Source organism: Tenrec ecaudatus, chromosome 8, assembly GCF_050624435.1.
Source record: "Tenrec ecaudatus isolate mTenEca1 chromosome 8, mTenEca1.hap1, whole genome shotgun sequence".
NCBI classification, from domain to species: Eukaryota; Metazoa; Chordata; class Mammalia; order Afrosoricida; family Tenrecidae; genus Tenrec; species Tenrec ecaudatus.
Genome location: NC_134537.1, coordinates 59,472,329 through 59,488,835, shown reverse-complemented (window position 1 = coordinate 59,488,835; position 16,507 = coordinate 59,472,329). Strand labels below are relative to the sequence as shown.

General features: G+C 42.3%; 2 protein-coding genes across 2 annotated transcripts in view; one reads left to right on the top strand and one right to left on the bottom strand.

Annotated features, from left to right (window-relative positions):
* The first annotated feature begins 1,898 nt into the window (after positions 1-1,898).
* Positions 1,899-16,507, top strand: part of FMN2 (formin 2) — a 368,626-nt gene continuing 354,017 nt past the window's right edge. The window contains exon 1 of the mRNA XM_075555679.1: positions 1,899-3,429. Within this exon, the coding sequence (XP_075411794.1) occupies positions 1,899-3,429 (1,531 nt within the window). The remainder of the gene's footprint in view (positions 3,430-16,507) is intronic.
* LOC142454324 (large ribosomal subunit protein uL23-like) lies at positions 5,561-5,896 on the bottom strand. Its single transcript, XM_075555678.1, has one exon. It carries the CDS (start codon positions 5,894-5,896, stop codon positions 5,561-5,563), a length of 336 nt encoding a protein of 111 aa, XP_075411793.1.

Genomic DNA, 16,507 nt, shown 5'->3' with positions numbered 1-16,507 from the left:
TCAAAAGGAACAGAAAACTCCAATAAGACCTCTGCGGTTTCTAGCAGGAAGAAGACAATCTGTGAATGATGTGAAACAAAGACTTTTTAAGTATCTGTGATTGCTTACAGCCTGGGATATTATCCTGCAAAGTTATCTAAGTTGATCTCTCCAAACAGTTTATTAGAATGAGCTACTAAGGACAAACTAGCATAATTTGAAAAAGACCCGTAAGGTACAGCTACTTAATACTTTCGTCTCAGAGATATACAGGATTGATATTTTCTTTTAAATATAGAAGGTTTAAAATGTAGGTTCGTAACTGCCAATGAACACCACACATTTGCTATCCACGATTACCATGTGTACTATGTGGTGGTTTTCCTCTTTGGGGATCCCCTTAGAAATATTAAAATGTAGGATAGCTATTCCATATTACTAAAGTGGTTAGCAAGGGCTCTCTAATGTGTAACACTTAGCAAGCAACACCACTATACCAGTGATATGTGCACGATGCCTTTTAATGTCAGATAATATTTTTGTAGGGGAGGAGTCCTGGTGGCAGAGGGGGTGGCGCTTTGTCTGCTGCGGCAAGGCCAGCAGTTTGAAAGCACCTGGGGGAAAGATGGGCTTTCTTCTCCTGTAATGAGCTCTGGTGTTGGAAACTCCAGAGCCACTTCGACCGTGCTCTGCGGGGTTGCTCTGAGTGAGCATCAATTCCATGGCAGTGAGATATTTTATAAATACTTCAAATAATGAAAAGTTTACAATGAGCAAATTTGTTTATGTTACTATTGCAGCCAGAACATTAAAGCTAACCCACTACACTGGCAAACTTTTAGCATGAGGGAAAGAATACAATCGACCATGAAGTCTTTCTTGGGAAAATGCTAGTTTACAGCTTAACGTTTGATTTCATTCATTTGTGGCAAGGATGTTTCTTTTCTCTCTTTATAGGCGGCAACAATCGTGACATGTTTAATATGGATGAGTTTGACCTCCTGGGAGTTATCGTATATGTGCATCCCGTTTTAATACAAATGCCGTTTGATTTATATGGCAAACACATAAAATGTTGGAGATTAGCATTTTAATCAGCTTTACTTTCCTAGTATTTTCTCCTTCCCTTCCCTCGTGTCAAAAAGTTCGGGGGCCGGGGAAGAACAGAACACCAGGTCTGTCTCAAGCATAAAATCAGTACTATGGGTAGCAGCAGTCTTTCCCCATCCTAGTCGCTAGCAGACATAGTAACAGTGCCCAAGGAAGAATCCAGCATTCGAGACAAGAACCATTCATGCAGCAAATATTTACTTAAGGCTTATGCTTCTGCACGCAGATCCCTCTGCTCCTGTCAGTGATATTATAGATCCTATGCCATTCCGCTTCGGGTTTCCCTTTCAAAATTTCTTTGTTTTGAACTTTTACCACGGCAGGTTTGGCAACTTTGAAGTTGTGCGCACCCAGCCGAAGAGCCCTGTGGGGAGGAACAATGCATTCTATTCACGCAGTGGAGACTGAAGTCCCCCATAGAGGAAACGTGTCTCCTGCCCCAGTTTTCCATGGAGCCACTGGGAGGCAGCGGGGAGGGTGACCCCCCGCCGGGAAGGAGGCTGGGGCTGCTCCTGCATCTCGAGCAGCCATTGGCGGGAGGCGGCCGCGGCGCCTGGCGCAGCACCCGGCACGTTCGCGCCGCGCCGGCCGCAGGCAGCAGCCGCAGCCTCCGGAAAGGCGGCTCGTTATGGAAAGCCAAGCGAGTGGCAGCTGAGAACAAGGCCATCAGGGCTCCCGGGGGCCTGGGCGCCAGGCGGCTTACGCAGCACCCGAACTTGCTCCAGAGCCCCCTCCCGCCCCAGCGGGGGAGTGAGGAGGGTCAGGATGGCCTGACCTCAGCAGGAGCCGCCGGGCGGCCGGGTTGCAACATGGGGAACCAGGATGGGAAGCTGAAGCGGAGCGCAGGGGATGCTTCGCATGACGGCGCTGGCGCCTCTGAAGATGCTCTTGGGCCCACGGATGTGGAGGCAGCCAGGAAGGGGAGCGCGGTTAAGAAGGGCCTGAGCAAACATGGAAAGGGAGGCAGCGGCGGCAGCGGGGAGCCTGGGAAGAAGAAAAGCAAGACAGACTCCAGAGCCTCCGTGTTTTCCAACCTGCGGATCAGGAAGAACCTGTCCAGGGCTAAATCCACCGGCGGCTCCCGCGGGGATGTGCTGGACGCGCAGGCCCTGCAGACCGGGGAGCTGGACAGTGCTCAGTCCCTGGTCACCAAGACCCCGGACCTCAGCCTCTCAGCTGATGAAACGGGCCTATCGGATTTCGAGTGCGTGGACCCTTTTGAGGTGACTGGCACAGGTAGACCTGGGCCGGCCGAGGTTGAGATTGGGGTGCAGGCGGTGGCTGAGGATGTGGTCAGTGCGGTGGGGGCCCAGGATGGACAAAGGACCAGTTCGGGCTCGGACACAGACATTTACAGCTTTCATTCAGCTACGGAGCAAGAGGATTTGCTCTCAGACATCCAGCAGGCGATCCGATTGCAGCAGCAGCAGCAGCAGCAACAACAACAAGGCGCAGGGGAAACTCCAGTGGCGCCCTCGGATAGCCCACCGCAGCCTGGGGCCTCCCTGGGTCTGGAGCAGTTTCTGCAGGGGTTCGGCGTGAGGACCGAGGAAGCCCTGGATAACGACAATTCTGAGCAGGCTCTCCCTACCCCCTCTTACCTACCCGAGAACTGGGAGCCTCCACCGCCCTCCATTGCTCCCCCCCACTCGGAGGGCGCCCTCCCTGTGACCCAGCCTGTGGGTGCCTTCCCATTTCCTGAGACCCAGTTCGGGGAGGTTGTGACCAAAGCCCCTGTTCTAGAGGCAGTGGACACAGATGAGGAAGGCGAAGAGGACGCCTTTGATGATGCCCGTCAAGGCTCTCCGGGGGAGAATGGGAGCCAAGAGCTGGGAGAGGTCCCCGCGAGGCTGGGGCAAGAGGCCGAGGGGGCTGCAAGTCCCCCGGCTCCCGAGACTGCCTCCCTCCCAGGCAGCCCTGCACCAAGCCCGCGCTGCTTTAAGCCCTACCGGATGATCACCCCATGCTACATCAAGACCACCACGAGGCAGCTCAGCTCACCCAATCACTCACCTTCCCAGTCCCCAAGCCAGAGCCCCAGGATCCAGAGGCGGCTGGAGTCCTCCCTGATCCGAGGGCAGAGATCAGCTCTTGCTACTACGGCCCCCCGGGGTAAAAAGCGCCAGGTGGCTGGCGGCCTGGGGGCTGGCCTCAGCCTCTCCGCAGACTGGACTGACGAGCTGAGTGCCTGCGAGCCCAAAGATGGGGATTCTGCAGATCTGCTAGAACGTGGGGCCATCTCGGATGGTGTCAGCCATTCCAGCCGGGCTTCCCTGGCCCTGGCCAGCAAGACCTCTGGGGCTCAGGCAGCTGCGGATGGTTTCCAGAACGTATTCACAGGTGAGCGTGCCCTGTCCCTAGTCTCCCAGGAATCCTGTCCCCTTGCCAATCAGCAACCTACCCTTCCATTCATCCTTCACGGACTCTGAAAGACTTGTCACATGTCTGTCCTATCGAGGGTCTCCTAATCTCTGTAGCGAAATGCTTTCGGCATACATGTTGGTTTCCATAAATTCTTGTAAGGGCTTAAAGGGAACACCTTAGCTGTATCTGGACCACAGTCATCACTAGAATGGGACCCTCTCTGCTCACCCCAAAATGCTCCCTCGGAAGACCCGGCTGTTCCTTATGTCCAGGCCCCGCCTCCTCCACCCCGTACCCCCGGCCCCAAACAGATAGTTTTTCCTTGTTCCTTAAATCATCATGTCCCTTTCGCCCTTATTCCTAGAGTCTTAAAAAGAAATAAATTGTTCCCGGTCCTTTCGCACGTGTCCGTGTTGGAGAAACAAATAATTTAATCTGATTCTATCCAAAGCTATGGCCAAGCTCATAGATATATGCACATAAATGTAGCAAGTAGCTTCAAAAAGTTCATCGAAAAAATTCCATGATCTTTGAATCCCATTTTCCTACCAGCTTTTGGAGGTCTCCTGTGTATGTGTAGGACCCTGGTAGGTGACAACCACTCGTAGCTGTGCCGCCAAAGATGAGACGTTCCACTCATGGAAAGATGGACAGTTTCAACCCACGGTGGCAGTTCTACTTTGTCCTGTAGGACTGCTTTGAGTCAGATTACTAAGTGGCAGTGAGTTTTGGGTTTTGTATATGTGTAACACGTAGCCTACCTCACTGCATTCTTAAACTGGCCCCGTGGTTAGGTGATCACTCCTATTTGCTCATGTAAACAAATTTGACTGATACTACTACAAAGTTTATACACAATGAAATGGACTATTAGGACACTTCTTATTTGGTTTCTTGGTCCACTTGGGATGTAGTGTAGACATGAGAAATGAGACCTAAAGCCTATGTGACCCAACTTGTCCTTCTCCTTGGCATTTTTATACTACCTTACACAGATCACTATAAAAGTATTAGTCAAGGATCAGTTCATTGTTCTTAATGTCAAGTACAGTGAATTTTTCTTTTACAGACACTTAGGGGCCAAGGATTTACTTAAGAGCCCACTCATTGGTAAAGTGGCTGCTTGGGTCATATTAATTTAAAAATTGTATCTTTAATTATTGAATGGAACATTGAATGTAAGAACATTGTAAGTAGAAACAATTGGGGATTCTTATAAGTACTGTGTCTCCTGCATTGTAGGTTTATGTTAAATATTCGAATGATTAAAAATTTACAACACAATTTGAAAATCTTTTCTATTTGATGGGAAACTATGCAGATGCAACTTTTCAATGAAGACAACTATTAGTTGGTTAACTTGTTAATGTTGCAATGGCTACTTTTATGAATTTTTACATTAATCTGTGGATTAACGTTACTGCAGTTCAATGGGTCACTACCTCTTGGGCACTGCATACAGTGGAACTGAACTTTACCTGGTCCTGCACCACACTTATGATTCATTGCTGCTTGGACTATTGTGGTCCATAACTCTTGGTCTGGATTGTGGAAATTTGCCTCCAGGACTTTTTCCCTCATCTGTCTTAATTGGACAGCTCTGCTCATCACAGCAAAATGCACACCTCTATGATAAGTAAGAGTCAGTGGTGCCTGGGAAGGAGGTTCACTGGCCAGGAATCCAACCCAGGTCTCCTGTGTGGAGGGATGGATTCCACCACGATAGTCATCGTAGCGAGCAGTTTCTTCTGTTCATTCTACACGCCCTCTTTCTCCCCATCATTTCTTTTCTAACCCGTACTTCTTAATTGCATAGGTTAAGTTAGAACATTGACTACATTAAAAAAATAAAAGACTTTCGGATGGAAGAACATTGAAAAGTAAATTTAATGTTGCTGACAAGTCATGTACTTTCTCTTTAGGTAAACAACAATTTAAAAACTATTACTTTTGAAAAATTGGGGAAAAACCCATCATCTTTAAGATTGTCATGAATCTATGTACTTTATATATTGAAAAAGTTTATATTTAGCATTAGCCAGCTGGGCTCACTTTAGATGATTCTAATTTTGTTGGCAACATCTAAAGCATTATAGTCAGGAGCCAGTCAAACATATGCCTTCTTCTCACCATGAGGCCTGATCAAGGTGTTGACCTTGGCTATGTCAATGTCATAGGGCTTCTTCACAGCTTGTTTGATCTGGTGTTTGTTGGCTTTGACATCCACAATGAACACAAGTGTGTTGTTGTCTTCGATCTTCTTCATGGCAGACTCAGCGGTCAGGGGGAACTTGATGATAGCGTAATGTTCCAGCTTATTTCTCCTCAGGGCGCTCTTCTGAGGGTATTTGGGCTGCCTTCTTAGTCTCAAGGCCTTGGGCCACCAGAAGGTGGGTGACATGCGGATCTTCTTTTTTGGGTGGTTGTAGACGCCTTTCAGCATGGCCTTCTTGGCTTTTAAAGCCTTTGCTTTGGCTTGTTTGCCAGGGGCAGGAGCTTCCTTCTTGCCTTCTTGCCTTCGGCGCCATCTTCGTGCAAAGGGCTCATTAATCTTTGTTAATGATGGCCTTTCCTAGTGGCTTAAGACTTTGGAAGTTTATCCCTTTTCATTTATTTAACAACTATCTTTATGTTGTTGTTAGGTGTTGTTGAGTTGATTTTGACCATCTACAACGAATGAGATGCAACCTGGTCCTGCTGTATCCATGTAATTGTTGTCATATTTGAGCCCATGCTTGTAGCCACTGTCAATGCATCTCCGTGAGGGCCTCCCTGTTTTTTCTGCTCGGCTTCCCTGCTTTACCAAGCAGGACGCCCTTTCTGTGGAATGGTCCTTCCTGATCACAGTGGTCCCTCCTGAATACATGAGACAAAGTCTAGTCATCTTTACTTTTAAGGAACAAAGCAGTTGCATTTCCAACAAGAGAGATGTTTTGTTGTTCTTTCTGGCAGTCCATTGTACTGTCAAATTTTTTTTTACCAACACTATAATTCAACTATCCATTTTTCTGGGGTCTTTTTCCTACTCCTTGAAGCAGTTATAGTTTCAGAACTCCATAGAGGAAGTTCTACCTTGTCATGTAGGATTGCTAGGAGTCACAATCAAGTGGATGGTGGTGAGTTTTCTTATTCATTGTCCAGTTTTCACATAACATAAGGGGAGATTGAAAATAGCATGGGTTGGGTAGGTGTACAATGGTTCTTAAAGTGACATCTTTAAAAAGGTCTTTTGTAAATTTTTCTGATGCAATTAGTCATTTGATTTCTTGACTACTGCTTCCATGAGCAGTGATTATGGACTCAAAGGAAACCTTAAAGATGTCAATCTTTTCTCTGTTTATCATGATGCTGTCTATTGGTCCATTTATGAGGAACTTGCTTTTCTTTACATTGAATATCAATCCATCATGAAGGCTGTCATCTTTTATTTTCATCACCAAGTGCTTCCAGTTGTTTTTGTTTCCAACAAAGTTGTGTCTTCTGCAGGTTGTTTGTAAGTCATCTTCCAATGCTGATGCTGCATTCTTCTTCATCTCATCCAGATTCTCATTATATGGGTTCAGTATCTACAGATAATTTTTTTCAAGTTTTCCGTATCATGTGAAAATTTTTTAATCATTTTATTGAGGACTCTTAGTTCTTATCACAATCCATACAAACATCTATTGTGTCAAGCACATTTGTACGTATGTTGGCATCATCATTTTCAAAACATTTTCTTTCTACTTGAGATCTTGGTATCAGTGCCTCATTTTTTCTCCCTCTATCACCCTCCCTCATGAACCCCTGATAATTTATAAATTATTAATTTTTTCATGTCAAACACCAATCGCTATCTCCCTTCACCCACTTTTCTGGGGGGAGGTTATATGTCAATCATTGTGATTGATTTTGCCTTTCTCCCCCCACCTTACCCTTACCCTCCTGGTATTGTTACTCTCATTATTGTCTCTGAGGGGTTTATCTGTTCTGGATTCCTGTGTTGTGGGCTCTTATCTGTACCAGTGTACATGCTCTGGTCTAGTTGGATTTGTGAGGCAGAATTGAGGTCTTAAAAGCATATACAGATTAATAAATGTGGTGAAGGAATACAACACTGACACACTCCTTTCCAGATTTTAAAGGATTCTATATCCCCTTGTTCTGGTCAAACCACTGCCTCTTGGTCAATGTATAGGGTCTATGTCTATCTATCTATCTATCTATCTATCTATCTATCTATCTATCTAATCATCTATCATCATCTATCCAGAGCCCTGGTGGTACAGTTAAGAACTTGACTCAAGCACATTTGTATATATGTTGCCATCATCCTTTTCAAAACATTTTCTTTCTGCTTGAGCCTTTGGTATTAGGTCTTTTTTTTTATTATCCAGATTTTTGTTGTTGTTCTTTTTTGGCAGTCCATGGTACTTAAATATTTTTGGCTAGCACTACAATTCAAATGTACTGATTCTTCTTCAGTCTTCTTTATTTAATGTCCAACTTTCACATCCATATGAGATGATTGGAAATAACATGGCTTAGGTCAAGTGCCCCTAATCCTCAAAAGGCCAGCCTAACTTTTCAACCCTCTAAAGAGGACTTGTGCAGCAGATTGACTCACTACGGTGTGTAGTTCCATCTCTTGACTGCTGTTTCTGTGAGCATTGATTGTCAATTAAAGCAAGATGCAAACCTTGACAACTTCCATCTTTTCTCCATTTACGATGATCTTCCCTACGGGTTCCCTGGAGGATTTTGGTCTTTTTGATATTGATTTGTAATCCATTCTGAAGGTTGCATCCATGATCTTAATCAGCAAATGCTTCAAGTCCTCCTTACTTTCAGCAAGCAAGTTTGTGTTATTTGCATAAATTTGGTTGTTAATAAGCCTTCCTCTAATAAGATGCTACATTTTTCTTCATATAAACTGGCTTCTCTATTTGCTCAGCATCCAGTTAATAAATATGATCTGATGATGTGACCCTGTCATACACCGTCCCTGATTTTCTGCCGTGGAATATGTCCTTGTTCTGTTCCACAGTTTCCTCTTTAGCCGTGTACAGGTCCTCTTGAGCACAATGTAGTGTTCTGGAATTCCCATTCTTCTAAACACTATCCATAATTTGTTAACACAGAGTTGGAGAAAGAGATGAAATAGTGTTCACAAGGTCACACTGGTTCATTAGAAGCTGAGTCTCTACTCATTCCAATCCGAATGTCCTTGATACTATTCACTTTAATGGTCTACAACTGTAAGACAAATGTATAGAGTTTTTTTTTAAGTTTTAAAATATTTTGGCAATTTAAGATCTTCACTTATGAGGCTTTCCTGTCCTGTTTTTAATACGATGTACTGCTTTACTTTTTAACATGTGACCTTCCTTGGCTTGAATTGTGGTGAATTGTTCACCACACTAGATTTTCTCTTTGAACCCTCATTGAAAGTGTCTGGCAACAGAGTGAATCTGGATTGATGCTGAAGACGTGCTCCTCAACTATTGACTGGGTACTTGTCATTTGCCTCCCATTTGATTCTTTGTCCCTCCCTATTGTTTTGTGGGTTTCTCTAAATTTGCTAGAGGTCTGTGGAACATAAGAATTGGCCTTGGAACACTGTTGGAATGGCTTACTTTTCACGTATTTGGATCAATCAATTGCCAGATACATTTGAAAGTCGATGATGATAATATCTATAAGCTTCCATAAACATCTTTTATTTTTAAACCATAGAATGAGGATTATCAGCCCTGTAGGAATGAACAGATGTTTTTTCACTTTTTATTGCCTTCAAAGTGTTGAGAGAAAGTTAAAGTGAATAAGAATTTAACTTGATGGTTTGTGTTTGTTTTTCTCTTTAGAAGATATAAAATCATTTAGCAAACTGTATTAAGAAACTGGTGGTATATTAGACCGTTGCATTGGGATATTTTACAGTTAATTTGTTTAAAATAAATCTTTTTCGGTGTTGAGTAGAAAAAAATTGCTTCTGAAATATGATTAATTCCTTTGCATGTTAAGTATGAGCTTAAAACTTATTCATATAATTTGTAGTTAATTAGAGCTTAACCATTGAAAATGTTAAACTTGTGAAGCAAAATAATTTGGGTCAGAATCTTTCCAAAGTTATCTATGAATTACCTGTCATTTTAAACACATGAACTAAAAGTTTCATCTATTTTCATGGCTTCATGTCATCTTCAGGCACATAATTGCTACAGGCAAATCTGATGATAACTTCAAAGGTTACTGCAGTATGGGGGTGGTAGCTCTAGGTCTAAGTGGACATTTCTGTGTGGTTTTCTTGACTGATTCTTTGCTGCCATTTTCTCTGAAACCCCCTTTCCCCAATGCTTTCTACTTTGGTGTTTCAAATCAGTTTGTCATTGGCTCGTGAATCCTATCATTGTGTTAGTCATATCGATGGCACCTCTACCAAATGCGAGGCTTGGTCTGAGTCCATTACCTAATTATCTCAAATCCTAATAACAATTGTAAACTGTAGCTGTTTATTCTCATTTTCTGTATGGACAGACAAGGCATACAAGCGCATTCATTTGTCAAAGGGCATTTAGTTAATAAGGGGCCTATCAAGGATTTGTATTTTAAAAACCAGATCTATTCTTAATGTATACAAGAAAATCAAATAAATGGGTCAATAGTGACCTTCTGGAAAATTAGTTCATTAAGAAGGAACTTGGGTTTTTGCTTTTACAATATGTGAGCTTCATTTTGGCTTTTCAGAAGGCATCTTGGCTTGTATATCAGTAGAGAGAATACACATCAAGGAAAGCATGAGTACTCTCATAGCTTGTTAAATTGTTAGGCTGCACTTTTTAGGAATAGGAGCAGTCGTGTTCCTGGCAGTAGTACCTAATAGAATTTCAACGTCTAATTAATTCTCTCTCAGTGAAGGAAGGTTAGCACGTATCCCACATATATGTAGCCCTATTACTCTATTTCATGTTATAGTAGGACTAGTGTGTATGTGTGGTATCCATTGCTGTGCGTACACATACATATGCATGACATACACAAGAGGACTTTTAAGAGTTCAGACTATGTGTGATTTGTATAGTAATATGCATGTATACACACCAGTATTACATGAAAAGGGGTGACAGGGATGCCATCCTTCTCCCCCAGACACTGTCTTATTGGATTCCATATTACCCATTGTTTTCAAAATGAATTTGACTCATAGGGACAATGAAGAACAGGATATATTGCCCCATAATGTTTCCAAAGCTGTAAATCTTATGGAAGCACACTACCACATTCTTCTCTTTGGGAGCAACCTGGTGGAGTTGAACTGTCAACCAGTTGGCTCGCTGTTGAACTCTTAACTACTGTGCCACTAGGACGCCTGGTTTCCATACATCAGGATAAAGTGTGGAAGTATAAATGGAAACTGTGGACACTAGTCTTAAATCATGTTAGTTAGTTCTGAAGTATCCTTTTCATGATTTCTTTTGGTCTGTGGTATTTCATATGTTGTCTGGATTGCTGTCAACTACCTTAGTAGATTCATCGATGAGTTTTAATGATTGTTTCATGAAATGAGGGTTGGCCTAGTTTTAAGTGCATTTAGGCATTTGGCTGTAAGCCATGGGTATTTGAAGTGGAAGCAGATGCTCTTAAAGCTATTTCCAGTTGAGGCTATCAGAAAGGTGATGAAAATACTTTAGCAACATATTGGGAAGGGAGCAACACAGAACGCCAGGTCATTAGAACAGGTCATTGAGGGAGGACTTTGAACAGGTCATTGAGGGAGGACTTCAGTAGAGGCCCAATGTCCAGTTGCTACCTTGATACTTAACATATAACTCTATGTAGATAGATCTATAGCCCTATAACTATATATTAATATATTTACATATGTACATGCCTATATTTATACCTCTATAAACTTCTTTTTCCTTTTAGTTCTTTCCTCTATTTCTTTTACTTTCCTCCTGTCCCACTATCATGTTCAACCTTCATTCAGCTCTCAGTAATTCCTCTTAGGTATATTGCACTTGATCAAACCCCACAAGGCATTCCACACCCCTCATTGTCATAGATTTTTAGATCTCTTATTGTTCCCTTGCTCCTGGGTTAGTTAGCTCCCTCTTTCCTTTCTCCCACCTTCCCCTCTCCCCTGTCACCTTGGAACTGTCAGTCCTGTTACTTTCTCCTTGGGATTGTTTATCTTGCCTATCTTATATAGATAGTCATGAAACAATAAAACACACACACACAAAAGAGAGAGAAAGGAAAAAAAGGGGAGGGGGAACTAAAAATAGTTCCAGGTCTGTCTGCTGACATTTATGTATGTTTTCTGATGGAGTCTGATGAGGTGCCAAACCCTGCCCCCTGAATCTGAGGAATCTTTTTTAGGATTCCTCAGGGACTTTGTTGCTTTGCCGCTCTGTTGCACTCCCTGTGTGTTTTGCCCCAGTGTGTGGGTGAGACCAGGCACAATTCCCTTACCGTGTCTCCAGTTCTGTCCCCTGAAGTACTGTGGGTCAGTGAGGTGACGCCATGTCCCATGGTGAGGCCAGTCCTATGGTCCTTTCTGTGCCTTGGCTGCTCTGAGTGAGAGTGTCATCCTCAGAGCATGATAGACAAGGATGACTGAAGTCAAAATGGGTGCATTAGCAAATGTGGTGAAGAAAGCTAGTGGTGCTTGGCTATTAGAAGGTATAGCAACTGGGGTCTTAAAGGGTTGAAGTTAAACAAATAGGCTTCTAGCAGGGAAGCAAGAAAACCCACCCCGAAGAAGTACACCAGTCTGTGCGATCACAAAGTGTCAACAGGATTAGGTATCAGGCATCAGAAGATGCAAAACAAACAATCATATTGATGTGAACGAGGGGGGTCAGTGTGGAGACTGAAAGCCCATTTGTAGACAATTGGATATCCCCTTATAGAAGGGTCACAAGAAAGGATAGCTAGCCAGTGTGCAGTATAGCACCAATGAAATACAACATTCCTCTAGTTCATTAATGCTTCTTCCCCCAGTTCTACCTTACAGATCTGACTAGATTGGAGAATGTACCCTGATACTGATAGCTCTTGACACATGGAATCCGGGGCAGATAAATCCTTCAGGAACAATAATGGGAGTAACAATACCATGAGGGTAGGGGAAGGTGGGGAGAGAAAGGGGAACCAATCACAATGATGAATGGATAACTGCTAACCTCCTCCCCACTCCACCCCTCTTTAAAGGGGGATAAACAACAGAAACGTGGGTGAAGGGAGACAGTGGTTGGTTTATGATATGGAAATAGTAATAATTTATAAGTTAACAAGGGTTTATGAGGCAGGGAGGGGGTGGTGAAGGGAGGGAGGGAAAAATGTTGATACCAAGGGGTCAAGTAGAAACAAAATGTTTTGAAAAGGGTGTTGACAACATATGTACAAATTAGGTTGACACAATGGATGTACAGAGATAACAATACATGCAACTAAGATAGCTGTTCAAGAACTTTCAAAACCCCAGTCACTGAGGACCAAAGTAGGATGTAAAACATTGTCATTTGGACTCTTCTATGCCAGTGACCTTGGTGGATTCTAAGACCATCCTCCTGAGCCCCCAAACACAGCTCTTCGTTTCCTAAAGGTTTCTAGTTATGTCTAAGGAGTCTTTTGAACTTTGATATAGATAAGTTTGTATCTTAATGTGCTGTTTAGTTAAATGCCCCACTAAAAGTATTTTTTAATCATTTGTATGAAGATGGAGGAGTCATATCGAATTAATAATGTTTAGAGTAAATGAAAATGTATATAAACCCCCTTTATTTCTATCTGGTACGTCAGAGGAATTAATTAGGGCTATTTGCTTACTTGTTCTGGTTTGATAACTTAATAAACTTTTCTTCAAAGTGGTCAGAACAAAAATTTTCAGAACAATTAAAACTGAATATGCAGAACTGAATATAAACAGTTGGCATTACAGTAATCAATCAGCTGATTATGGCAGGCGTTCCCATCTAGCCAGTTCCCATCTATGGCAATCATATGTGCTAGTTACTATTTTTTTCTCCGTGTAAGTTATGTTCTAACATATCTTTTAAAAACTCTACCTTTACAATTTATTTTAATGATTTCAATCACTTTATTAGGTGTTGTTTTTCTTATGAGTATAGATCTATTTATAAAGGGGTTGTGTTCATGTGATTAAGGGGTGGGTGCTGAGTTTTGAAGGCAGGGTGAGTAAGAGGAGGTGGTAAGATGGGTCCTTCAGTGTGCTATTCAGCATGCAACTGGCTACAACCACCTGACGGCCAGCCTTACCTCCCACTGTTTTCTTCAGACACTTGCTTGATGTTCTCAGAACATGTATTTAATTATTCTGGCTTTGTACCTATGTCTTACAGCTTTTCCCTCTAGGGACACAATATTTTAAACTTGTTTAAAATGTAAAAAGTTGCTATTTCTTCTTCGTGTAGTTTCCAGTAAAATCTAACTCTTAATCATCTCACTGTCTTCTATACTTACTGTTTGAAGCATATTTTAGATACTTGTTGGATCTGGGGATCATTTTGTTCTTACCTTTCTGTATCTTTCCTTCTTGCCTGATTTTCCTGGTTCCATCCATTAGTCATGTAAGATTTCATCATTTCATCCCCAAATAATGATTCCATGTCTGCTGTGTGTCAGACAAGGTGATACTCAACTCAGAACTCACTGCCATCGAGTTGAGTCTGACTTGTAGAAGGGAGTAGAACTGTTCTTGTGGATTTCTGAGACGGTAACACTCTATGTGAGTAAAAGCTCATCGTTCCCTCTCAGAGCAGCTGGGAGTTTTTAAGCTACTGACCTGAGTAACAGCCCAACATATAACCCACTCTGCCACCAAGTCTCAGGTATATTGAGCTCTCAATAAATACTTATTAGCTTTGTGTGTGTGTGCAATATGGGGAAGCTGGGCGTCCAGACTTCTTACTGGTAACTTAAACTAGTTAAATTTAAGCTGGAAAATTATTAATATATTTGAACCATTGGAATTAACTAGGTAGTATGATCGAAACAGGTAGACTCATACTTTGCTAGAGCATGTGTTGAGAAAGCAGTCTATTTTTAGTTCTTTTTGCTAATTTTAAAATAGCACTATTAGTATAATAACTATAAACTTCCAGATATAAATATAAATGGTATTGGAAGGTAAAGGAAATAATAACAATTTTATTTGTTAAGTGAATGATGAGGAAGAAATAACTGCCTTGTGACATGACAGTTTATAGTTTTAGTAACCAAAACGCTTTTAAGGCTTTAAAAATACATAATTATATAGAAAATATGAGTTATAATAAAATTTGAAATAGTAGTAAAGCGAAGCATTATAGCACCAAGAGTATAAGAACAAATAATAACAGTTGTTAAATCTTGTAAGAGGATGTTAGCCATGTATTATAGATAGAATTGTGTATTCCTAAAACTTGGTTAGACCAGGGTCTCAACTGCTTAGCAGTTTGTAATGATATAATCAACTGTACCATGTAATCTGATGCTATTTGTCTTCATTTTGTAATGTGTTGTCAAGCATGACCTCTATGTGCTCTTGAGATGTGACTTAGTTGTGTTAATGCGTATGTTGTGTTACATAGGCTGGATTCGGGTAGATTGCAACACTCTTAGGTGATTCCTGTGATCCATTGTCAAGGAGTTTCCCAGGGGTCTAAACTACACCACCTTTTATCTTAAAAGGGAAAAGCTGGGAGAGCTGGAGAGACCTCAGTATCACCAAAAAAGTAGGGTTAGGACCAGAGCATGTCCTTTGGACCCAGAGTTCATGTACTGAGAACTTCCTAGACCACGGGATGTTGTTGTTTTTAGGTACCATCAAGTCACTTCTTACTCACAGCAACCTTATACGCAACAGAACGAAACACTGCTGACTCCTGCGCCGTCCTCGATTGTTCTTAGGTTTGTGTCAATGGTTGCACTGCGTCAATCCATCTTCTTGAGGGCCCTCCTTTTTGTACTGTTCCTCTACTTTACCACGCACCCTGCCCTTTCCCAGGGACTGCTCTGTCCTGACAACATGCCCAACACTTGGGAGACAAAGTCTTGCCATCCCTTTCTCTAAGGAGCATTCTGGCTGTACTCTTTCCAAAACAGAATTGTTTGTTCTTCTGGGAGCCCGTGATGGTGTCAATATTCTTTGCCAGCACCATGAATGAAAGACAGTGGTTCTCGTCTTCCTTATTGTGTGTCCAACGTTCACATAGATACAACACGATGGAAAATACCCTGGCTTTCATCAGGCGAACCTCTGTCCTCCGATTTAACATTCTTGCTTTTCAACACTTCAAGGAGGACTTGTGTAGCCTAATTACCCAATGCGGTGTGTTGTTAGATCTCTTGACTGCTGCTTCCGTGAGCATTTATTGTGGATCTAAGAAGATGAAATCCTTTGCAACTTCCTATTAGCCCAGTTGTAATGATTTTTGTTTTCTTGACATTGAGTTGTAATGCATACTGAAGGCTGCAATTCAAGTCCTCCTCAGTTTCAGTAAGTCAGGTTGTATAATCTGCTTAGTGCAGGTTGCTAATAGGCTTTCCTCCAATCCTGATGCCATGTTCTTCTTCATATAAGAATAGATTGATGCTAAAACACATGGAGATGTCAAGGAATCCTGGTCTCACAGATGTTGAAAGGAGACAAAGACCTTTCCCCAGGGCCAACGGGAATAGAAATCTTTACTCTAGCACTGGTGCCCTGAATCCAGACTTCTAGTCTTCAAAAGTGTAAGAGAATACATTTTGCACTAGATAACTAAGACATCATAGTAGAGAATTGCTATCCTTTTTTTTCCCTTTAAACATTTTATTAGGGGCTCATACATCCTTTTAACACTTACTTGAGTCCTAGTGGCACAATGCTTAAGTGCTTGTCTGCTAACAGAAAGGTAGGCACTTAGAACCCAGTAGTGGCTCCACAGGAGAAAGATGTGCCAATTTGCTTCTGTGAAGATTGCACCTTGGGAACCTTATTGAACCAGGTCTATTCTCTTATAAGTTTCTGATGAGTTAGAATTGATTCAATGGCAATGACTTTAGGTTTTTGGATTTAGAGCCCTGG

Excerpts from the sequence above, each read along its gene's own strand:
- LOC142454324 (XM_075555678.1), bottom strand. The coding sequence starts at position 5,896 with ATGCTGAAAGGCGTCTACAACCACCCAAAAAAGAAGATCCGCATGTCA.